The sequence below is a fragment of the Eumetopias jubatus genome, unplaced genomic scaffold (assembly GCF_037043125.1).
Source record: "Eumetopias jubatus isolate StellerSeaLion01/CBP00866 unplaced genomic scaffold, mEumJub1_p1.0 scaffold_17, whole genome shotgun sequence".
In the NCBI taxonomy this organism is placed as follows: domain Eukaryota; kingdom Metazoa; phylum Chordata; class Mammalia; order Carnivora; family Otariidae; genus Eumetopias; species Eumetopias jubatus.
Genome location: NW_028274823.1, coordinates 32635688 through 32661811, shown reverse-complemented (window position 1 = coordinate 32661811; position 26124 = coordinate 32635688). Strand labels below are relative to the sequence as shown.

The window sequence follows — 26124 nt, the reverse complement described above, 5'->3', positions numbered from 1 at the left end:
ACTGCCCGCCCCAGTGTGAGTCTTGCCCACTGTTGGGGCCCCTGGGTTCTGTTGGGCATCTGAGGGCCACACTCGCTTTGCTTGCTTGAGTTGCCGTGTCTTTGTATGACAGTTACTGAGGGGCCGAGACCATGTATTTCTTCACCCAACTCAGTCCTGGCCCGTCCTCACCTTCACTTACTTTTTTTTTTTAATCTTTATTGAGCTATAACTCACATACCATAACATTCAGCCCTCAACTACTTAGGAGACACTATTTACCAATAATTTTCAGGTCTGAATGTAAGAATCCCTAACTACACTACGTGAAATCAGTTGTTCATTTACTAAAAGAATTCAAATTCCTCTATAGCGTGTCAACAAAGAGCTCAAGAAGGGGCCGTGAGTACCTGCTCTGTGCTTTAATGATGTACACATCAGTCACTGAACGCTTGTCTGAGCCAGAAGCTGTGCTAAGCACTTGACAAACATTGAATCATTTAATCCTTTCAACAATCCTGAATGGTGACTATTAGCAGTTCTTTCCAAGTGAAGAAACGGAGGCTCAGAGAGGTTAAGTAACTTACTCCAGGTCACAAAGCCCCACACAGGCAGCAGGTTTTGAATCCAGGTCTGTCAGGTGTCAAAGCCTGTGCTCTTCCCCACCTCAGGCCTTGCCCCAGTGCACTTCAGGGGGTGACAGATTAGAAAGAGAGATGAACTAGATGCTGCTCCTGCCTGGAGAAGTGGGAAAATAAACTTCCATTTCCATATAGCCCTGAAATATTTTGATTCCGTCAGATCAGCACCTGCCCATCAGCAAGGACACCATGACAAGTCGGAATGAAAATAAAGTTGTAAAATGCCAGCTGCCCTGCCCTGAGTGTGGCCCGTGGGGGTGGGAGTCTGACAGGAGAGAGTAGGGGTGCCAGGGAGACTGGCCTCTAGGAGGTACCATGGAAACCTCACAACTGTGCTTAAGAAACCAGGGCACCTGCTCCTGCCATGAGGATGGAAACCCCCGGGGGGGGGGCACTGCCCAGGACCCCATGACCCCCCAACTTGGAGCGCTCTTAGGAGGGCTGTAGCCCACTGGGCCAGGTCTGCATCACTACTTTCCAGGCTGACAGTCAGCATGGAGATCCCTTCAGCCGTAGACCCAATCCACACAGGGCCAAAGTCATCCGTTCCTCCTTCAGCAAATACTGATGAGTACCCCACAACGTGCCAGGCACTGCTCTAGGCACTGGGCTTAAAGCAGTGACCGAAACAGACAAACATCCCCGACCTCACAGACTAGGACATTCCAGCCTTGCATTGGTAATGTGAGGGCTGCTGGCTGCCCCAGGGAGTACTGTCCTCAAGGGCTCTGGGGGGCTCTGAAAATCAGGAGCTGATGGGTGAGGTCACTGTGTCTGGGAGAGTTTGACAAGGTAGAGTAGGGCCCCACATTTCAGGCAGAAGTAAGGTCTGAAAGTGTGGAGAGGGAAGAGTAGCTTCCAGACCAGCACCCTCACCACTGGTTCCTAAGCCATACGCCATCAGCCATCAGGGAGCACTGACTATATTCATTTATGTAGCAATACATGTTTTTATCACAGTTGAACATGGAGTAGTGAGGAAGGTCCTGGGATTTATCAAGCCGCCAGCTAGAAAGGAAAGCTGACTGTCGGCCAGTTTCCTTGGGTTTAGTAAATCCAGAAGGCTGCACAGCACTTTACAGTTTACAAAGCACTTTTGCATCATTTGAGCTTCATGTAGACAATTTTGTGATCTAAGTCACACGTCCTCAACTTAACTCTGGGCCGTTCCATGCAGCGCTGCATGTCTCCCCACTTTTCTGCTTAAGAACTTTTTCTGAATCTGTTAGCGACCATGGTGCCTGCACACACAGACGCAGGCTTCATGTACCGGAAATAATGCCTGGAGGAGCATGGCAGGTCCTATTTTCCCAAACTGGCTGAGGCAATACCCCCTATTCCACAAAGTCTTTTAACAATGTGACTTTGATACTCCTCCCGTGGAGAGCTGGGTCTAGGTTCCTTCCCTGGAATCTGGTAAGGCTTGGGACCACGGTGGAAATGACGACATGCAGCTCCCAAGGCAATACAGCTTCCATCTCGTTCTCTTGGGATGTGAGCTCTTAGAATCAAGCTGCCATGCTGTGAGGAAGCCCAACTAGCCCGCATGGAGAGACCACACAGAGAAGCCATTTGTAGGCTCCCAAATGAAGCTCCAGATGATTCCAGCCCCCAGCTGTCAAGTCACACCCACCTCCATCAACACCACCTGCAAATCTTCCCAGGAGAGGCTCAGACACTGCAGAGCAGAGACAAATCACCTCTGCAGTGCTCTTTCTAAACTCCTGCAGAATCACCAAAACAATAAAATGGTTGTTGTTCTACACCACCGAGTTTGGGTGGTTTTTTACACAGGAATCAAAAGAGCAGGGAGCACATAATGAAGGACAGCATTTCTTTGGAGAAATGCTCCAGTCCCCTATTGTATGGGCAAGGAATTCTACGAGACTTTCTGGAAGCTTAGCAGAGGTCCTGGTGAGGGCAAGGCTCCATCAACAAAAGCAGCTACTTCAATTCACTCCCTTCGATGGATTTCCTCCTTCCCTGTTCTACTCTTCCTGCTTCTTGGGATCACCTCCCAAACGAACTATCGACACACAAGTCCTTTTCTGAGGAATCCAGCTGCAACTAGCCACAGGTCTGCCCTATAAGGCAAGTGGTTTATTCTCATTCCCATTTTGCAGATGAGAAGACTGAGGCATGGAGAGGTGAAGTGACTTGCTCAAGGCCACACAGGGAGCAAAAGGGATAAGGACCCAGGCCTCTGGTCCTGAATCCAGCTAAAGAATTGTGGATGCGAGCAAACATGCAGGAGAAGCCCTCAGAAGCTTTGCAAAGGTTGCTCTCAGAGGCATGGTGGTTGGGAGGATATCTTATAATTCACTATCAATTGAATCCTTGGCTGCACTTACAGTATTAGATGAAAAAATCCCAAACAGTCAGCAGAGAGAGCTGTGGACTGCTAGGCAGAGACCGCGCCCAGGAAGACCAGTGTACCTCACCAGCCCCAGGCCAGGAGGACCGCACACATTCGCTCTCACTCCACCAGCATCTGATTTGAAAAGCATCCTTTTTTACAGCATTAAGTAGATTGTTCATTAGTAAATTTAAATGTTACACTTTAAAACAAAGGTCCACATGAAGATGTTCTTTTAACAAGTTTCTAGAAAACCTGTTTGTAAAGAACCTACATAGATAGCAGGTGCTGTTTTCAGCACTTTAATCTGTTTGGAATCATCCTCATTTATAAACAAGGACACTAAGGCACAGAGACATTAAGTGTCTTGCCCAAGGTCACACAGAAGGTAAACAGCAGAGGAAATGATAAAATTCATAAATGGTAAAATGGCTTTCAAAATGGTAAAAGTAGTGAAATGGTAAATAGTAAAATAGTAAATGGTGAAACACTTACCAGTTTGGTCAGCCTCTGAGAGGCTGAGCTGGAAGCAAAGGTCATAGAATCACAGAACACTAAGTAGGAAGGAGCCAGGGGAGCAAATTCAAATGCCCACAAGGTGTGAAGTGGGCGCAGGGCAAGACAGCTGACGGACATGGACCAAGAGAACCAGCTCCCCGGGCCTGTCAGTTTGCAACCCTAACAAGTCTAACCACGTTATCCTGCAGATGAGCAACTGAGACCCAAAGAGGAAGGGGCTTGTCCGAGGTGACACAGCTCCAAGAGGCCAGGACCAGATGCCCGACTCTCCTCCCTGCACTGTGTCTGCAGCATAATGCACTGTGTCCCACTCAAGAAAGGGCAGGTGGGAGGTGTTTTAGGTTCAAAGCCCTGAAGCCCTCCTTCTTGGCAGAGGAGTCAGAAGTTGGGATTGACTGGGATAGGACGAGAGGCTGCCCCTAAACATTTGGTTTAAATGTGGAACCAGGAAATGCAGTGCTCCCCCTGAGCCTCAACGCATGTCCTTCCATTGAGATCTCAGTGCCCTGGTGAACTGCTTTTTGTCCTTCCAGAAGGCTTTTCTTAGCTCAGGGAATTTCCAGAAGCAGGGACAGACTGAGATGTGACCTTTTCCCCAGGTTTCCCTTGCCATCGCCCTCTTCTGGCCACTCTTAGAATGAGCACAGCTTAAGGAGAGGCCAAGGCGACTGAAGATCAAGGATGACTGCGGAGCTTGCCTGGAGCGGGCTGAAACCAAGCTCCCAAGATCCTCTACTCTCCAGCCCGGCCCGCCCATCCCATCCCGTGTGCGAAGTCACAGAACACGCATGCCCTGGTTATCTAGCATTTTCTACAAAATTATTGGAGGCGAACCTGCCTTACGGTTATTCCACAAGGCTGCGACTGGGAGCTGGAGGGCTCTCCCAGACAGACCTGTGCCTCTTTCACCCGGATTTGCAGCACCCAGCATACCAGAGGTGCTCAGTACATTCCTGAACAGACTGATGGCTTCCCGAGTCGAGGCCCCAGCTGCCCACATCGGGGCCCAGAGGCCCCAGCACATATCCGTAGAGTCCAGGACCTGACAGGCTCACGGGATGGTTGATTCATCTCCTTTAGACCCCGCCCCATTTTCACAGCCTCAGTCTCTTTTCCCGGCAAGGTCACCACCATTCCAACAGTGCTCCAGAGACTTCTCCCTGATCATGGGCTGGGTCCCATGACAAACTGAGATAGCTCGGTCGGGACATGCTACCTGCTGACATTTTCTCAAATGACCCAGGAACCAACATTTCTGCCCACCTTCCTAACTCAGAAGCCCCACCAGGTACAGCAATAGGTGGGTATTCTGAAGGACTATTCCTGCAAGGTAAGACCAGGCCCCTCAAGCCTGGTTTGAGCTTCAACCTTCAGAAGATACTCAGCACTCGCAGCCTCTCGGTCCTCCCGCCTCCAAGTGACCTGGGCTTCCCCCAGACTCCGCCCAGTTCTGATCTGTCCGACCCCCAACCTAGCCCACAGCCGCTGCAGTAACAATACAGATCATTACAGGACCATCTCATTACTCCATTTGCAGAAAATTTTCCCATACATCATGAGACCTCCTATAATTACTGTCCCCAGTTTAGAGATGAGGCAACTGAGACTACCAGAGGTCTCCAGGGAGTGAAGAAGTGGGGCCACTGGCCACGGCGCTCCCCCAGCCCCGGCCGACCCCAGCACCGGGAGAGGACCGAGGCTGCGCTCTCCGCTCCGTGTGTTCATCTCTGCGGGCCGCCGGCCGCCGGCCAGGAGTGGTCCCGGCCGGAGCTCCCCAGACTCGTGGGCTCTCGGGAACCCGCGCCCGGGCCCCGGCGGCTCTGACGCCCGGAGCGCTCGGGCTCGGAGGCCACGCCCCTGGGGAGCCACGAGCCGGCTGGTGGCTCCGGGAAGGGAGCCGCGGCGCCCCGGCCCGATGTGCGCCAGAAAGACCCGCGCGTCCCGGGGAGCCGCTTCCTGAGGGATTAGAGCACGTGCCGGCTTCCATCTCCGCGCCCCCCAGACCAGGACCACGCTGAGGGGGCTACAGGGAACTTGGCGGCAACGCAGGTCACGCGCATTCTCCCTCAGCTATCACTTTCCCTGTGCCCGCCGTGCAGCTTTTCGGGTTTTGTTCTTCTCTTCCCAAGAGCAGGCACGAGATCTCGGGAAACTTTGCGCACAACTTGCAAACGCGGGGAAACCGGGGCCAGGGCTCCCTCCGAGCCCGGGAGCGGCGCGCCCAGCCCCGCGCGTCCGGCGGCCGCTCGTGCGGAGCACCTGGCTGTCAGGCGGCCCGGGCGCCCGCCCTCCTCCGCTGTGGGAACGCTCCCGAGGATGCCACCCGGGGCGCGCCGCAGGCCCGCGGCCGGGACGTCCCAGCCGGAGTGGCATTGTTTTCCCGGGGAGCCGGGCAATCTCGGGGGAGGGGAGGGAGACCCGCCCCACAGACGGCCGCGCAGGCTTGCCCACCACTCATTTGCATTTCAAAGGCAAACTTCTGCCGGACTTCCCCGGCGGCGGCGGCGGCGGCGGCACCTACCGGCTTTGCACGGGTCGTGGTAATGCTCCAGCTGCTGCTCCGCGCCCTCCTCGCCTTCCGGCGCCGAATAGTCCGGGGCGGCGTCCGAGAGCTCCGCCAGCTCCCCGGCGCCGCGGGGCAGCGGCGGTAGCAACAGCAGCAGGACAGGCAGCAGCAGGGGCACCGGGACCCCGAGAGCAGTCGCCCGGGGCATGGTTGCGAGGGGCCGACGGAGAACGAGGGAGCTGCGTGCACGGAAAGCTCCGCTCGGGCCAGGGACCGCGCACAGGGGCAGGTCGGCGGCGGCGCGTTGATTACGCACGGCTGCCCGGCATGGCTCGGGCGCGGAGCGAGCAGAGCGCGGCGCCCCGGTCCGCGTCGTGGCGCCCAGGAAGCCGCCGCTCGGAGCTTCTTGCCCGGCGGCCGAGGCTGCGGCGGCTGCGACTGTGGCGGTGGTAGCGGTGGTTGGAGCAGTGGCCGCTCCGCCCCTCTCCACCCGGGCTGGACCACACAGCCCTCGCCGGGGGCCCTGGGCAGCCAATCACTCGGGCGCCCGAGGCGAGGCCCCTCCTCTTCCCGGCACCTCCGCAACTTCGGAGGAAGGGGAGCGAGGTGAAGATGCTGAAGGCACCGACCCGGGGGCCCGCGGAGCTCCCACCGAGCCGAGGGCTCCCTTCGGCCGGCGCCACTTCGGTCTCTGGCTCCCGAGAACGTTGCTCCTGAAGATCAAGGCTGGACTTCCCGCCTTGTTTGTTGGCGTAACTCACTTTACAACTCCCTGATGCACACGTGGGCGAAGGCAGGCAGAAGTGGCGGCGGCTCCGAGCTCAGCACCAGGAGCCCGTTGTGCGCGGTCCGCGTCGTTACCAACTGGCTCTGCTTTCGGACAATCGTTTCTCCTGAGGAATGAAGTTAATCTTCTCGCTGGTAGCTTTCAGCTCAAAAAAAAAAAAAAAAAATCAAAGATTACGATTCTCTCAGCTTTCTCAACATCCTTCGTCCAGCCACAAGGACGCTTGCTGCAGCACCCACCTCATCCAACGTAGTGGCTGGTGATATGGTGCCTTAGGGCAAGAATTATTTAAAATGACAGATTTCCCCTCTTGGTGACCCTATCCTTTAGCAAAACTGTTTAAGATACTACATACAGGCAAAAAGATTGACAAATGAACAGCTGTACGTGCTATTTGTGTTAAATTACAGACATGTTTTCATTAAATAAGCCACTCACCATTAACTTGATGGAATAAAAATGACCAATTTCTGAAGTCTGGTTATTTTTTGCCAATTAAAAACATATGCCCAAATAATTTAGAAGAATAATCAAGAGAGATTTGAAACCCACTCCCAGGTTGTACCTTAAATGTAAACTGTCAGAACTAAGCCATTTTGACTTATAGACATAAAAATACTATTAACATGAGGCATTTCAAAGACCTTTTTATGCAAGCAAAATTGCCCTAATCAAGAAGTAAAACACACCAGTGTGTAGAGATTTTTCAGCATCACGCCCAGTAGAATCTTTTTTCATTTAAACTGCAAGCAAAAAATGAACTAAACTTCCTTTTGGGTTTCCACATGATTTCACAGCCACTAATGACAAACTAGCTGACAGGGAGCCCAGAGCTGGGCTTTATATACAGGACTCTAATTTCTTGCATTATGGTAATCTGTCTTACCTATTAACTAGGATAACAAGTCCTTCAAATCAGTAGCGGTTCAAAACTTAACCACTGGAAGGTGGCTTTTGGGTATTTTGTCTTCACCCTTAAAAAGAAATCCAAGTTGACCCTGTTTCATCACTGAATGGGCACATACAGAATGGAGTCAGACTGGGCAAGAAGATTTGATTTGGAACTCGTAAGTGGGAGAAAGAAATCTGGGGGGAATGGATGTCACCAAATGGCAGGGAAGAGGCCAAGTGGCCATTAAACAGGCGATAGGTGTGGGAAGGGGTTGAATGGCATTTCTGCCTGAATGCTGGAAGGAGTCAAACCCAACGCCATAGTTCCCTGCATTGAATCCAATGAAGGTCACCAAGTCCACATCTAAAAAGCCTAACAAACTTCTGTGACACTTCCAGGTCTCCAGATGGCACTAGGCAAAGAGCCAACTGGCTTCCTCATTAGCAGGGAATTCCTCTGGAAAGTAGGACATTACAGGAGACCTCTCGTACAAGCCCTGAGGTTGTGAGCTTTTATTGCCTCTAATCCCCACCTGGTGAGTAGCTGCCAGGTCTTCTCACCAACAGTCTTTGTCCAAATATTTTGAAGACAGTGGTGTTCCTGAATGAGCAAGCTGCACAGTTTTATGTCAGAAGCCTTGTTTTGATGCTACTTTGGCTCTCAGTCAACAAATAGCAACAAAACATTTGGATCACAGTATTGAGAGATTAGATAGGAACAGCTGAAAAGGAATGGTTAATTTTTATCAGCTCCATAGTTCCTGATTTCACAAATTACTTGTACATATTAAACTCTAATCTGGGTTCACATAATTTTTAAAATATATATTTTTAAATTTAAATCCCATGGGAAAACTAGAGGTAGATTCAGAATAAAAGGCTTTATGATCCAAAGCTGCCCAGCGTAGTTCCATTACATCCATGATTATTCATAATTTTTGTGGGTTTCCTCCCCCACAGCTCATGGTCCTGTGGAAAGCCTGCCAAGTATACAAGCTTTTCCCCCCGTTTAGTCAGATGTCTATCCTCCACCCAACTCATTCCATCTATTTCCGTATACCCAGAGCAGACCAGTTCTCTTGCAGCAGCTCTCAAACCCCTGCACAACCCCTAAGTTTTATCCTCAACTACTCCACACAGGCCACTTTCTCCTCATTTTACCATTCCAGGCCACGACACATCATCATCATCTCCTCCAACGCAGGGAGCAGAAGCTGTAGAATAAAGCAGGCACTCTCATCTGCTGGCTCATTCCTTTGTTTACATTACCACTGAGAAGGCACTTTGAGTTTCTTAGAGAAGGTTATTAAAATATTTGTTACAATCTTTAACAGCTGTTCAAAACCCCTTGTAGCTCTTCTCCAAAACCTTTATCCAAGCTCCTCCAACACACCAGAACTTACCATCTACCTCAGGCCTTCCATTCACACTTCTAGCCTTGGCTCCTTCCACCTCTGTCCACTCTCCACTCTTGTTGCATTATTAAAGAGCCTTGCAGCCACCCTAACAGAGTCTTGCTCCTTCACACCTCCATGTCTCTGCTTGGTACAACTTGATAACCACACAGCTTGCATCCTCATGCCAACACCTATTATAATAGCTTACCACACTTATGACACTTACCTATGTATGTGTGCCCTACCCGACTGACCTATAACCAACCCCAACTTGGAGCTACCTTCCATATTTCACTCTGTAGACCCTCCCTTCCTGTCAATGACCTTCAAGGTTAAGTCTCAGAATCTTAGTAGCTTAGACTGAGCCACTATGAATAACCAGGAGATTGGCCAGTTAAAATGACTTACATCAACTTCTCCCTACAACCATCTCCTACACTTTGTAAATTTGAAACTTTTATCACCTTAAACATGCAGTTTTTAAAATGATTTAAAATACATTTGTAGACTATATTACCACTGACTCCACATGTCCCAGTGGAGGCACATTCCCCCTTTTTCTAATGTTAAACTGTAGATTAACAGTTTAATAAAATAGTTCTCAAAAAGAAAGGGGGAAGGCGCCTGGGTGGTTCAGTCATTAAGCGTCTGCCTTCCGCTCAGGTCATGATCCCGGGGTCCTGGGATGGAGTCCCACGTCGGGCTCCTTGCTCAGCAGGGAGCCTGCTGCTCCCCCTGCTTGTGCTTTTTCTTGCTCTGTGTCAAATAAATAAAATATTTAAAATTTCCAACCACACAAAAACGGTTCATTAGAGATCAGAAGTAATCCAAATTTATACTAACTTAAACTATATAGCCACCAGGAATTGTCAAGTATAGGTATTGACTGGGGCAGCTAATAAAATCAGGGGAAGAAAAGAACTAAGAAGGTTGACAAGGATTTCAATGACTAGTTAAAACTGGAGATGAAAAACAGAAGTACCAATAGACCTGGAGAAATTACTGATTTTGATGTAGCACAATAAAAATAACCCCTTCCGTTGGTATAGAACACTCATTTTCAGTATGATCTTTACCCTATATTATCTGCTCCACAGGCTGGAGAGGTGGTATCCCCATTTTAACAGTAACAGTGATCAAGAGGACCCTAATCTAATCTTGATTACTTTCAGCTTAAAATAATATACTCTTTGGTTGCTCTAGCTTCTTTTCTAGAATATGCAGTGGTCTACCCTATCAGCTTCACAGAATGCTTGTGAGGGAACATGGGTGGCACTGCTTTGACTAGACAATGTGTGATCAGTCAGAACGACAGGCATGGGGGTAGTGGGCTTTGAGTGGAGGAGTCAGAGCCTGGACACAGAAGTCTGAAGAATGATAATAAAAGAGAAAAATAATTTTGTAAAGACAAACCCTATTCATTGTACCATCTTTTCGACTTTCTGTATATCTTTCTTTTCAAAATAACAAGTTGGGGGAAAAATCAAATCTTAAATTTTAAATCCTTCATTTCAGGGGTCAGCAAACTGTAGCCCATTGGCCATTTTTGTTGTTGTCGGATTGGAAAACTGCCATGCTCACTGGTTTGTATCCTATCTACTATGGCTGCTGTGCTACAAAGGTAGAGTAGTTGCATCTGGCACTCAAAGTCTCAACTATTTCCTATCTGCCCTTTACAGCAAAAGTTTGCAGATTCCTGTTTAACTGTGGAAGGCTATCATATCAGTAATCGCTTCATATGCATACCAGTAATAATGGGTTATCCCTTAAGCCTGGTTCACTTGTTTCAAAAAGGAAAGAAATAAAGCATTCAAGGAAAGTACATTTAACTTTTTATTATTTTAAAAATCCAACTTCAGTTAGATTAACAGACTAGATTAGAACCTCAAATGTATTTGATACAGTATATACTGGATATCTATTACTAAAAAGCCAGTTGGAATATGACCTACGCAAACCGAAGGTGGGTACAAAATGGAAGTAATCATCAAGCAATGACTGTTTTCCTTCCCACTGGTATCAACTGCCCGTGCTCTGTGGGGATTTATAGGTTCAAATTTGACACAGATGAAAAGCCCGACTGGGACTGCTTTTCTGCGTATACTCTCTTGTCCTTCAAAACAGAATTCCACGTTATTTGTTCCTTGCCTCAAGATCTTACTTAGAACATTTATAACTTTCAAATGACCTAAACTGAGGAACTGGGGTAAACACACAAAATATGGCCTTGTCCGTCAATTGTCTGCATGCATAGTTCACCAATACACATGAGCAGCTTTCACACCAGTTTGTTTCCATTTCCTGATACAGTAAAATAAAAACTTAATTTTTACTTTTGTCTTTGCACAATTCGGCCTACAGCTCCAATAAGAATGTCAACTCAGACGGCTTTCAGAAAAGGCTCGTAAGAGAGAACTAGAGTTATTCCTCATACCGAATTTAAATCTTATAAAATTTCTGCAGCTTTATGATCACTTTCTGATCTACCCTACCTCTAAATCTAGTCTATTTCTGTACACACTTCCAAACTATCTCTATAAATTTCCACTGCTCTGATCTCTTTTAACACCTTGATTGCTAAAATACAGCTTCATAACCATGGAATTTTTATGAAGATATAAAACATTAATGAATACTTGCATTTTCATTCATCACTGCTCCTATTTATTACATGTTCTAATAAATCAATAGACTGAAGCACTAAGACATGCTGAAATCTAAACTTAAAACCCGGATGGAACTGCAGTGTATAGATTACAAATAGGCTTTTCTTTCCCAGAATTTATATACAGAAGCCCTTCAGTATGTAGCTTTTCCTGAACAAATTACATTAACGCATTTATTTGCTTTACATTTGTAAAAATTCAAGGAAATCTTAAAGGAATATTATTTGCAAGACATTTGGCATAAGGTGGTTTGTAGACATTTAGGAAACAGAAGTTTTAACAAACTGAACACAATTTGTGGATAAACCCTAAATAAAATGGATTTTGGAAGAACTGGAATTTGCAGCAACCACCCTTATAAAGAGATCCGTGCACTGTCAATGGAAAACACCCAATCATATCATTCACTAGGTTCAGATACCAGCACAGTATAATGAATTCTAAGAGGATGGGGCTTGATTTGTGGTCAAACTTAATGCAAATTAGGAGCCCAGCATGATATACCAAAGAGTGCTTTACCATAGTTCCAGCCGTTCCATTTCCACTTTATCCTACCATTGTACTAGGATAGATGAATAATGATGTCAATTAGTCCTGTAGCTAAATTTCATGAGAAGCATGCTTACAGATACAAGAACATTTATCCTTAGTTTTTGATAGTGTTCAAAGCATCAGTTGGTAAGTTGAGCAAATAATGTTAACAAACGGAAGACAGATAAACAGCATTAATGGAGTGGAAGAACCTCACTCTTTAATTAACTTAAATATTTTATTTTACTACTCTATAACCCCGAGCTAGGGAGCTCAACTGTTTGTGGATTATGTCTTCTTCAAGACACCCACATGGTCAGACCCTCCATGAAGGCATAAACCAATATATTTTCTAAAGGACTTTCAAGGCAATTTATATTTATTTTAATATGACAATATATTTGAAAGTTAGAAAACCTTTTTTCATTGAAAATTCCGAAGGACTTGAAATAGAGCTCAATTTAGTAAAAGGAATTGGTATAGCTGAAAGCAGCTAGAGGTTTTTTAAAACCCTACATCTTACCTGGAAGATTCATGAGAAACAGATTTCATTTTACTAAGACAAAAGCTTGCTGTTCAACTGATACTCCATCAGATAGACTATAGTTGTTGTAATTACTTTACATGTAATTAAAAAGTTACATTATATAAGCCACTAAATATTGACGTTCAGTTTCTTTTCTTAGAAGATCTTGAAGGAAGAGAAAATGGAAGAACCAGTAGATTGCATTTAATACAACATTTTGGCTTGAAGAAGGATTTACCTACAGCTTCGGATCAAACTCCCGTTTGTTCATGTCAGCCATACTTAAGTGGTAAGAAATCAAACTTTTCACTCTTTATAGTCCTTACATACCACATTATAGGATGCAGAGTCAATTTATAGAAACATATTTTGTAATGAAAACAGCTTATGTAACTATAAATGGCATGAGTTTCACATTAAAGATTAAGTACAGCGGTTTTGAGTCTTTCTAAAAATACCAATATACAGTATTGTTTTAGGTGGTCATTTGCATAGCAAACTATTAAACTAGAAACTCAATGGTTCTAGGAAAACTTCACATTATGGATAGTTCCAGAAAGATGTATTCAAAATTAAATCACTTCTCTTAGAAAACTTTAACCTTTATTTGCTCATCCAATAGTAAGCTAACCACTTTTACCCCATCCCCACTTTACACAGTACACCAGCCTGAACAGATTCTGTGCCACAATCTGATTCGAAGGGCTTATCATTTACTTTGTGACTATACTGGATAATCTGGATGTAAGCAAGTTGGGGGATTTTAAGATGTGGGTCTCCTGTATTAGAAAAGCATAGTTTACAGTATATTTAAAAAAACTGCATTCAGTAATATTGCCTTTTGAAAAGATATCTTCAAATTGCAAACACATCTATTTTCACAAAACAATTTGGTCAGGAAAGTTTATTTTAACATTCTAAAGCAATAATGCTTTAGATGTTACTTAAGTGCCCCAGACAGGATTAACAAAATTGTTTCTAAATTACAAATTTAGCTCCTGTAGGAGTCGCAGAAAAGAAACAGAAGAAAACAATCGCCCCTCCCAAAGGAAGTATGACACACACATTTTGAAGAAACCCCAATGTTTCATGCAGTGGTAGGCAAGATGTAAAAAGCCACCCAAATTCACACATTTCTACACCAATCATCATCAGAAAAAAGTACTCCGTAGTCAATCTGTACATCCAAATGCATTTGAGAATCTATACCTACGTTACATTATTTAATGTTATATACATTTATTACCCACCCCCCTTGTTTTTAATAATTTCTTATGTAAAACCTTCATTCAAACCCAAAAAAGATGTAAGACTAACTTGGGGGAAGGAAAAAGATAATCACTTTAGACATTCAGTTAAAATGTAGTTTATCTAAATCTCAAAATGTTTAATAAAAACAAATATCTTCTCCATTTAACACTTTGCTTTCTAACTGTACAGTAAATTGCATTGTAGAGAGTACACTTCTATCTTCAGACTGTATCTTCTTTGGATGGAATTAAGATGGAACTGAATAGTTTTAAGATAAATAAATGGGAAGTTGGTCCAACTAAGACGACAGCAGATATATTACATGCAGGATTTAATATTTTTTAATTCTCTCTTTAAAAAAAAAAAAAGGATGCAGTTGCATTGGAAAAAAAAAAAAACAGGTCAAAAAGAACCCAGATTCAATATATAAAAATGTCCCACAATAGGTTGACGGTGGCAGTAAAAATAAGAGAAAAGAGTAATCTTTCTGGAACATCATTTTTCAATAACGTAGAAACACTAAGTGCCAGGAAGATTCTATTCATGTAATTTTAGCATCCAAGTTTCCCTCTATTTATTTTATTGGAACAAATGCTTTAAATAAACTATTTGTCCTCTTCACTGAAGAGAGCTGGTCTATTTCATCTTTAATAAGCTAGTTTTTGGGAAGATTAGCCATGTACTGTAGTAATGCCTACTGCATAAAATCCAAGCATTTGCTGTGAACAGTTGGAGAAAGCAGTCAGTAAGAACCTAGGATCAATGGAAATAGATGTTACTTTAAGCCATCCACGAAAGAGAGACCCACAGAGTACCCAGTGTGAAAGCCCAAATCTCTTCTTGCGCTTTTCTTTTTTTTTGCTGTGAAGTTTCACCCCTATGAAAGAGAAATTGATCCGAAGTTCCAGGTTTTCTTGGGTCTCTAATCAATTTTCACATTAGTATAGATTTTTCGGACAAAGGCACTTGTTCCCATGTAACCAATTGCTCCTGCAAAGATAAAATAAGATGTTTTAAAACAAATACATATAGGGCAGTATCCATAATTTACAAATACTAAATGCTCTCTGCTCTGGAAAGTTATTCTTTTTTCAAGATAACATCTTTTATGTTAGTATTTGTTCTGAACTTATTAAAACTGCATCATTTGTTTTGCAAATCACCTATTACTGTCACACTGTCATATACCAAGTTAGACCTGATGTGATATTTTTAGAATTAGGCATTAGTTATTACATGTATATGAATTAAAATACATCACTTACAAAGCAAGAATAATTTGATAATGATAAAAATTTGTTAAATGAAAAAAACATGTATTTTTAAAATTTGAACGTAAGTTATTCTAGGTCATTTAAACCATTTTAACATGTTCCCCAAATCATATGCTACCTAATGGAAATAAGTGATGGGATTCTCTCAGAAAAGGACTGAGAACCATGGCCCAATTAGAGGCATTTTCTGGTGAAATTTTTATCTTTACATTACAGAAGCTCTGTGGTTGGTAAAAAGGAAGACATATTCAAGAAAGTAGATGAGAGAGACAGGTAAGTAGGTCAGGAGTCATGAAGTGTTTTGAATAATTAGCCTCAAATGAGGCTCAAAACACCAGAAAGCAAGGGATTTGTCTGTTTTGTTAAATTAGGTATATACCTTACAGAGTACTTGGCACATGATAAGGTACTCAATAAATATTTGTTGAATGAATGAATGAATTGGATAGCTCTTCACTGCAAATTATAAGGGGTCTTCAGAACAAGACAGCTAGTCAATCAAGTCATAGAGAAGATTCTCCACTGGATTTAGAAATTTACCATCTGAGCCCAAAAGTAAATCTTCCATAAGTAAATAATGATACACACACACACACACACATACACACCCCTAATTAGCCACCTTTGAACTAACTTCTATTCACCCAACTGGTGTATATAAGGAAAGAAGTAAGTCTACTCTACTCTGCCTTTCCTATATATGAACTGTACCTCAAGGTACCAAATGGTTGATGAAAAGAAGTTTCTCCTTACAGAAGTATCCCAGAAATATAAAAGGTACAAAAGAATTAGAATATTACAACCACCAAGGCATTATTTGAACTAGGCAATAATTATCAATGGCTGCTATCTTCACAGAGAGAACCAGTGCCTCCTGATAAGTTTATAAACCCCTACTAAGTACTGCTAGACAAGTATTCCTGAGTATATCAGGCCTATAGCTCTAACTACCCCTTTAGAGGAAATTGGGGAGAAACACATGGAAAAACATTAAATGACACCTCAGCAAAATTCAGAGTGTGGAAAACTCTACAGAAATTAAAACAAACAAAAGCTCAAGTTTCCTACATAAATTGCAAGGGAAAAGAGAGAAAACATCAGTAGATTAAAAGAGCCCTAAGAAACATTTTAACCAGGGGGCTGTGTGGCTCAGTTGGTTAAGCGTCTTGACTCTTGATCTCAGGGTTGTGAGTTCAAGCCCCATGTTGGGCTCCATGAAAGGCATGGAGCCTACTTAAAAAAAAAAAGCCAACATTTTAACCAAGCAATACATGGACCTTAATTAGACCCTGATGCAAACTGTATTAAAAAAGACATGGGGATGAGTGGGGTAAATGTGAATACTAACTGAATATTTTAGCATATGAAGGAATTATATATATGTATATACTGAAATATAATTATTATATAACTATATATCATTTTAAATATTATATAATTATACAATTATAATTATATATGTACACACATATAATATACGTACTGAAATATTTACAGTTAAAAATGACATGAGGTCTGAGATTTGTATCAGAATAAAATGAGGGATAAGGTGGGATTATGAATAAGACAAGACTGGCCATGTGTTGATAATTACTGATATTAGATGATACATAGGGACTCAGTATATATACGTATTTTTCATTGTGTATATATATATATATATAAATAATTGTCCCTCTTTTTGCATATATTTGAAAATTTCCCATAATTAAATACTAAAAGTATCCTTTTTTAAAAAAAGATTTTATTTATTTATATGACAGAGAAGAGAAGAGAGAGCACAAGCAGGGGGAGCTGCAGGCAAAGGCAGGGGAGAAGCGGGCTCCCCGCTGAGCAGGGAGCCCGATGCAGGGCTCGATCCCAGGACCCTGGGATCATGACCTGAGCTGAAGGCAGACCCTTAACGACTGAGCCACCCAGGTGCCCCTAAAAGTATTCTTAACACCCACCAAGCAACAAAGTAAACCTATTTCCAATTATTTTTGCAATTAATAGGTATTTATCAATAATATGAAGTAGTTATATTAACAATTACACTTAGAAATAGTGATAATTCATTCTGAAATAGTTATAAAAGAAGTCCTTACAAAGTAAGGAAAAAGGCCATTCAATTTGTAAATAGAAACTTAAATTCTTAGAACATAAAAAAAATCTATAAAATTTTAACTAGAATTAAAATTTAACTGGCCTAATATCATACCAATCCAATAACCAAATCTAATATTCCAGACTTATAAAACTGTTCCCCTCTGAGCAGAGATATGCTTAAAAACAAAACAGTATCAACCTAGAGAATCATTTTTCCTAATCTTACGAGTATCTCAAGAATAAGCATATAAAAATATGACTTTATAAAAGGAAGATACTAAATACGCTCTCTAGAAATGTAAATGTCTTGAGAATAATAGAGATACACTTTTTTTTTTAAAGATTTTATTTACTTATTTGATAGAGACACAGCGACAGAGGGAACACAAGCAGGGGGAGTGGGAGAGGGAGAAGCAGGCTTCCCGCAGAGCAGGGAGCCCGATGCGGGGCTCGATCCCAGGACCCTGGGACCATGACCTGAGCCGAAGGCAGACGCTTCACGACTGAGCCACCCAGGTGCCCCAGAGATATACTTTTAAACTTAATTTCCTTAAAACTAAATGTTACAATCAAAATATGAAAAACTCTAACAATCTAATTATTTCCACCTTAACACATTTCTTTTTCAAAAAAAATCAATAAATATTTTTCTTTCAATTACTGACTAAAAAAAGCATTTTAGCAATATAACCTGATGAAGTGCAATTTTTGTATTATGATGACATTTTAATCAGTTCATCCAAACTGTTTCTCCGCCCCCCTCAACCCCGCCAAAACAGATTAGCACTGAAGGCACATATACCCGTGACAGAATAAATGCTGGGACGCTGCCGCCACAGCAGGCAACTGTAAATGTGCCAAGATTTTCAGGCAGCAAGATGAAATTTCAACAGAAAAAGCACTAAAAAATTAGCTAGATTCATTCCACTTTCTTTGTAAATGTCAAGATACTATCTCTCTAGGTCTTCCTAAGATCACATATTGAGTCAAGAAAAAAAGATTTAACCCTCTGCATAATCTCATGATTCTATACATCACTAAATGCTAGTGATAATCAAGAAAGATCTCAGATTAAATAAAGAGGAGTTTGAGGAGCAACATTCTTAAGGAAGGCAGGCTAATAACAACACGAAAGGAAACTTCTATTGCCTAGAGACACACAAGGATGTTCCCATGTGATACAAAGCTAGTTTTAATCCCAGTCCTCTCCCTCAAAGTTGGCTAACTAATTATCACAGGGAAAGGTTATCACAGCAGCTACAAATAAAATACGTGATCATAATACAGAGAACTGTCTCTCCTTATAGCTTGTGGAATTAGTTTTACTACTTTACAATGTCATTTGTGTGTGTGTGCGCACACGCACATGATCAAGTATATGGTATATAGAAATAGGACAGATTTTAACTGACATAAAACATTTGTTTTAGTTTAAGGTGTACAATATAATAATTTGATACACGTGTATATTGTGAAATGACCACCACAATAAATTTAATTAACATCCATCACCTCACATAGTACGTAGTTAAGATTTTTTTTCTTGTGATGAGAACTTTTAAGATCTAATCTCTTAGCCACTTCCAAATATACAATATTGTTAACTGCAGCCACCACACATGCCTAGAACTTACTCATCTTATAACTGGAAGTTTGAACCTTTTAACCACCTTCACTCATTCTGCCCACACTCCTAATCCCCCCACCTCTAGTAACCACCAATCTATGGAATGTATTCTTTCGATGGGAGGAAAAAAGCAATCTTGGTACCAAGATTGTGGTACCAAAGGGCCACAAATGTCATACGAGAACCTAGCTTTTAACAAAATCATCATGTCTTCCTTATTCTACTGCCTACCCTATAGCTAAAGATGGAATTACCAAAAAAAAAAAAGTCAATGGCAAATAACAGAGAAATGAGAAGGGTCTGAATTATAAACTACCTGGAAATGTTTTCACAGTGATTAGTCCTAAAGCCTTGCATCATTCCCATGGGGGAATTAGCCTCACTTATCAAGTGAAAACCGGAACCAGAAGAAAAGTAAGTTACTTGAATGCATTTCCCTTAAGGTACCTCTGCTTAAACTCATGAGGTTGTTCTGAGGTGAAAACACAAGGTGTAGAAACAAACTACAGACCCAGAGACACAATCCCAGAACAGAAGCAACCCAAGAAACAGTGGTATTATCCTCATTTTACATAGTTTGGAGAACCAGATCAAGGGATTATTAGCCCTCGTCAGTGGGGGAACAGCGGCAGCCACCATTCACGGAGCATCTGCCTGCCATCTACCTGTTAACCCACATCCAGTCACTGAAGCCTTAACACAACCCTGTGAGGTGTTACTTCTGTTTTGCAAATGTGAATGTTGAGGAAGAAAGGTTAAATAATTGGGCCAGAATAACATGGCTAATAAGTAGGGGCACCAGGATTCGCACCTAGGACTAAGTGACCCCAAAAGCCCCAGCTCTTCCCATTCCCCGCCATGTCTCCCACAAAACTGAGTCTCTCTTAACACCTGATAACAGACCTGCATTACTCTTGCGCTTTACACATGATAGTATGACAAATAACTACTCTGAAAAATATGCCCATTTTACAGATGAGAAAATGAGATTTAGAGAGCTCAATATGACTTCCCGTGGCCACAAAAAAGCAGCATAGTGATTTAATCTGGGTCTCTCAGGCTCTCAAGTCCATGACCCTTCCCTTTATCAGGATGCTTCCAATACCTCTTTCTTTATTTTCTAGGTATTTCACACATCCTAGAGACTCTATCGTGTGGTGATAACTATTACTTCTATTTAATTGTAATAAACCCCAAAAACAGTGGTATTATCCTCATTTTACATAGTTTGGAGAACTGGACCAAGGTACAGAACATACAACGTGGCACAGCCAGAACTTAAACCCAGTCTGCAGATACCCAAGTGTGCACTTATAACCTGGACACTGCCTCTCGGACACAGTTATCTCCATGAACAGTCTTAGAAACTTCCAAACAGGAATCATTCAGCCAACACCTTAACCTGTTTCCATCATTATTGTTTCCAAAGAGACTAAGCTAAAAAAAAAAAAAATGGCCAAATTTCAACATGAAAAAGAAACTAATTGTGGTACAGAAAAGAGTGCAATACAGAATTATTAGAAACAGAACATTAAAAAAGAATCAATGATGGATTTTTGAGGAATAGTCAAAAGGACTGAAATCAGACTCTTTATTTTGTTGTTTCTGATCAAGCAACAAAATGTAATTTCCAATTACTATATTTTTCTGATTCTAAAAATCTCAAAGATTTACTCATGTTATTCCAAAAACTTCAGAACTTACCACACATTATCCCCAAGGCTGTGCTAAATACTGCCATATATCCAAAGTAAAATGATGTTTGAAATAAGCCATACATCCTGAAATAAGACAAAAAATATATGTAGTATATCCATTTTTACTTTCAACATAGGGCCTTAAATTCTATTTATTTATTTTTAAAAATTGGAGTATAGTTAGCTGATACACAATGTTACATTAGTTGCAGGTGTATGCACAGGGACTGGACAACTTTTGATTTTTGCTGTGCTCACCACAAGCGACCATCTGTCACCATACAATGCTGACGATACCACTGCCTATGTTCCCTATGCTCAATCTTTTATTCCTAAATTCTGGTATTTAAATGACAACTTTAGTTTCCTAAATACAAAATGAGAAAATGTCTCCACTTACTTTGTTTTGAAAAAATAGTAGTAAAAGGAATACATGTAAACATAGATCGCAGTTGATGCAGCAGAGAGAAAACTTGTCCATTGCCTGGAAAAAAAGGTAACTCTTTTGAATAAATGGCACTGAAACAGATTTTAAACCAAAGAATTTTATAAAAACATCCTTGAAAATTCTGTGTACTTAAAAATAAATGCATGTAGGGGCGTCTGGGTGGCACAGTTGGTTAAGCAGCCAACTCTTGATTTCAGCTCAGGTCATGATCTCAGGGTCATGAGATCGAACCCTGTGTCGGGCTCTGTGCTGGGTGTGGAGCCTGCTTAAGATTCTTTCTCTCCCTCTGCCCTTCCCCAACCCTGCACTCAAGCTTGCTCTCTTTCTCTCTGTAAAACAAATAAATCTTTAAAAAAAAAAAATGCATGTAGATGGCATTTAAATATATCAACAAGGAGAAAGCCTAAGATTTGGAAGGAGAGATCCTGAATTTTGTCAGATGCCCCATTATAAGTGACCTTAAATAAACCACTTCTTTTTTCAGAACTATCTCCTTTTGTTCAAAATGGATCAATGCTTTCTCATAAAGTTCTTCCCACATCCAAGCACTTTTTTTTTGGCTGATACTACTTTTCCTCTAAAATCTTCATCATTTTTGTAACTAAAAAAAATTCCTATACTATCTTAAGGAACAAAATTTCTACACAGATCTTTTACTTAATACACTTCAAACGGCATCTTCCTTGAAAATATTATAGTCCCCTGAGGTTCCTCCCCAATATAAGTACTTACCACCTATAATCCTCTGCATTTAGTAGAAAGTATGTGCACACAATGGTCACACAGACGGTCACAATGCACAGGATGACCAGCACCAGCATCATGAAGCCATAGACATAGTAGATCTTATATGCCCAGAAAGATGTGAAGATGAAATACCTAAGTAAAATGCAATAAAGACACAGTTTCTAGTCTTTAATCTTGAAGCTCACCCCACTTTTGCTAAAACTCACATCTTAGTTCTCACTTTCATCATACTTAAATTTCAATTATTTTCTTTCAAGTAACTTCCAACTCTCTTACCCTTTTTTATCTATTAAATCCTCCAAAAATCTCTCAAATATATTTTCTTGGATAATCTTTCAAGAACAGATTTTTTAGTAGGGCATTCATCTCTAAGCAAACTGAATAAATTAGAAGCTTAAAGGAGTAAAATGTGGCAAAGAAAAATGAAAATAGCTAAAAATTCATATCTGTAAAATAAAGGCAATTCCTTCATTGTTTCATTTTTCTTCTAGATACAACAATATTCAAGCAATGTATATTCTAGATACAACACTATTCAAGCAAAATATATTTTATTCAAATGTATATTTTAAAAAATGTATATATACACCCTAGTAAATTTTAAAAAGTAGGTTTGATAGAGTAATACTGTATAAAAGTAGGAAAATAAAAATAATTAGAAAAAGAAAGCCTAAAGAAGCTTCCTGCTGTTTTGGAGGACAGTAAGAGATGGCATTAACATTTTATACAAAGAACAAGACCCTCACTCTAATTCCACTCCCCAAGTCATCAGTAGAAAAGGGTCTTTTGGCCTCTCTTCTCTTTCTTGTTTTCTTCTGTTTAGCTCACTTATTGTCACTCATTCTTTCAACAGCTATTTAGAGGCCCTACCACATGTCAGAGAAGCATAAGAACAGAACTGTGAAGATGACACAGTCTCTCCTCCACCCTCAAGGATATTACCGTAAAGAGGGGATCACCAGTAAGGAGGCAGTCATGACGCTCCATGACATGTGCTTTATCAATGCACCTAAGAGGGGCATCTTACCGGTTTGCTTAGGTGGGGCTCTGGGGAGAAGGGGTAGTGAGAAGAATCAAATAAGGCATGCGGGGGTAAGGGGAGCCAGAATAGGAACAGCAAAGGCAAAGCTTACAAATAAGGGAATTCACTGTATTTAGAAATGTTCTATGGCTAGAACTTCAAGTGAAGGGGTGAGAGCTAAGAGATGCGGATGGAGAAGCAAATGAGGCCAGATCCTACGTTATGAAGGTCCTTACTGGCTATGTTATGGGGCTGGGACCTTACCTCAATGAAAATGAAGAAAAGTCTTTAGTAAAGAAGTGATGTGATCAGATTAACACCTTAAAATGATCACTGTGGCTACCGAGAGCAGAATGGGCTTGAGGGTGGTCAAAACAAAGAGAACTTAAGGATACAGCAGAGAGGCTATCTAATGGAATGGAGTACTTGAGAAAGCAGGAAGAGATGTGATCCAGAAGGTACTGGGAACAGGGGTAGGGCAGAAAAATAGAGGTCAAGTCAGGGTGAGGATACAAAGCAGTATATAAGCCTAGAAGTACCAAAGAGGTTCATGAACTGGCTTTATTAAACCACAAGCTAGAGTGACACACATTCCAGTCCCTCTATGGTACTGACTAATACCCACAGCACACTCACAGCTGGTAGGTGATGACCAGGGGTGGCCCAAATCTATGTCAATTGTGCTTGTTAGTGTAATTAGATATTGTAATTGAATATGATATACACCAATAAACATGACAGCAAAAAGGATGCATGATTTCTATGAACATTATGTGGAATGTTTTGTAGAAATTTATTAAGGTGAATCACTTAAAAAAAAACAATATGAAATTAGGTGTGGGTGAGGCAACTATGAAAGTCTGGGGGAGAAATGTATAAATCTAGAAGGATTCTGCACTTAGAATGCTTGAGACAGGTCTTAATGTTCTTGTTCCACTTTAAAAACGCTGGAAACACAGAAGATACATTATGAATGTCAAAGGGAAAATGATGGAGACACTGACTAGATATAAATCAAAGACTTTGGCTCTCTATTTTAAAAAAATGAAAGATGTACCTTTAGTTTTTTAAGTTAAAATAAAATGTTATGTATGAATCTTTTTTTTTTTTTAAATAATTCTCTTACATGAGCCAACTTTCAATTAACCAACTATCAGATCCAATCATGTCCGTTAAGGAGGTGTCCACTGTACGGGAGAGAATCAGCAGTGGGGCATCTGGAAATGTGTAAGGGGGTTCTGAGTAGTCACAATGACTGGCATTCTGTGGGCCAGAACCAGAGGTATATGACTGCAGTTCTTGAGAAAGTCCCATACAAAGAAGTGTCTTGACTAAAATGCCAGAGCATTCCCATCAGGGAACACTGGACTACAAGCTGAGAAAAGAAAGACTTGTATTTTGCAGTGGTGACCAAGGATGCAGGTATGAAGCACAGTACCTGGGCACCAAGGGGCATACCTTCCACCCCCAAACACATTCACACTTCCCAGCACTCCTGTAAGCCTCTATGGAAGGAGACTGGGAATATATGTATCTGAAGATGTCAAGATCTAGACAGACTGGTAGGTAATGGTTTACCCAGTTCCCCAGACCCTCAGAAATACTTTAAAAATACAGTAAAAACCAGTAATTCCTTCTAACATGCATGTGATCAAAGACTGGTCTAGTACTCTTTAGCATGCATTCTTTCATTTCTAAGATCTCCTGTTAGGTGAGAAGGGTCTAGAACATAATACAAAACATAAATTTCACCTGAATATTTGAGACCACAGCAGAAAACTGCTTTTAGGTAGATTATGTTAGATCCCTTTCTGGGAGTCATGAAATTAGCAGACTAACTCTGTTAGGTGTCTTCCCATCTGATGATTCTACACCTACTCTAACTCCTAAATTCTCTTATTACAATTACATCCCTCAAAACGTAAATGCATTGCCACAACTTACATTTCAATAAAGATTGACCCAAAAGGTAAAATTCCTCCCAGGCAAACAATAACTGCAGGCTCCATGAACCTGGAAAATATTAAAATTAGCAATAAACTTCTAGTATGATTTTCACATTATAATATATAAATCCAGATAATAGAAAGCAGATGCTTGGTACTTAAAAATAATCTAACGGATAGAAACATACCAGTAAAAAGAAAAACAAAAATTCAAAGAGGTTACAATACAGAGGTAGGCCTTCAAATTAGCCCTAGGTTATAGTCAACGTTCTTTCTGGCATAAGAGGCCAAGATAAGAATTCAGGCAAGAGAAATTCTTGCTACCGAGAGAACTCAGGAAAAACTCCTAAGTATTTGCTTCTGTTCTACATCTCTCAGCAACTTCTAAAAACTTTACAGGCATTTATTTATAGAAAGCCATAGGAAAAGGGGTGCCTGGGGGGCTCAGTCGTTAAGCGTCTGCCTTCGGCTCAGGTTATGTTCCCAGTGTCCTGGGATCGAGCCTCGCATCGGGCTCCCTGCTCAGCGGGAAGCCTGCTTCTCCCTCTCCCACTCCCCCTGCTTGTGTTCCCTCTCTTGCTGTGCCTCTCTCGGTCAAAAAAATAAATAAAATCTTAAAAAAAAAAAAAAAAGAAAGCCATAAGAAAAGAAAAGTCTTGAGAGCCCTATCTGAAATAATGTTTCCCAAATTGTGGCCTTGCCATCTCTTTGTTCATGCTTTCCTTGGTTCACTAATTTCTTTTCCTGTGAATTATACAATCAAGTTATTATGAGTTCTGGGTTACCCTGGAGCCAAAGAGTGAATAAAAAAATAAAATTCAAACCTCATTCATTCACTCGATAAACACATACTGATGCAACTAGTAATCCTCCACCTGGAATGCCTTTTCTCGTCCTACTTCTCCGGCAAGCCCTGGCTCCAGTGTTCTTCCTGTAAAGTCCTTCCCAAGTATCCCAGAAAGAGGTGGGTCTTCCCCCAGGCCTGCACTGCCTCTTGAACGTAACTCTGTGGCAGCACTTACCACATTATCTGGAACTGTGCAATTACATACATAGCGTACCTCGCTAGACTATAAACTATGGCAGACAGAAGCTATTCATCTAGATATTTCCAATGCCCAGCACAGTATCTGGCACACAAAAGATACTAAACTACTATCTCTAGTATAAACAAACTAAGAATCTCTGGGATAAACAAACTAAAAAAAACAAGAAGAGGGGCGCGC

General features: G+C 41.8%; 2 protein-coding genes across 2 annotated transcripts in view; both read right to left on the bottom strand.

Annotated features, from left to right (window-relative positions):
* TLL2 (tolloid like 2) overlaps positions 1-9699 on the bottom strand; it is a 119962-nt gene extending 110263 nt beyond the window's left edge. The window contains exon 1 of the mRNA XM_088020098.1: positions 6017-9699. Coding sequence (XP_087876224.1) covers positions 6017-6209 — 193 coding nt within the window. The 5' untranslated portion in view covers positions 6210-9699. The remainder of the gene's footprint in view (positions 1-6016) is intronic.
* Positions 9700-13133: 3434 nt separating this feature from the next.
* Positions 13134-26124, bottom strand: part of TM9SF3 (transmembrane 9 superfamily member 3) — a 74072-nt gene continuing 61081 nt past the window's right edge. Inside the window, exons 11-15 of the mRNA XM_028098690.2 lie at positions 24897-24965; positions 21917-22063; positions 21137-21220; positions 20744-20820; positions 13134-15040 (exon numbers count right to left, since the gene is read on the bottom strand). Coding sequence (XP_027954491.1) covers positions 14973-15040; positions 20744-20820; positions 21137-21220; positions 21917-22063; positions 24897-24965 — 445 coding nt within the window. The 3' untranslated portion in view covers positions 13134-14972. The remainder of the gene's footprint in view (positions 15041-20743; positions 20821-21136; positions 21221-21916; positions 22064-24896; positions 24966-26124) is intronic.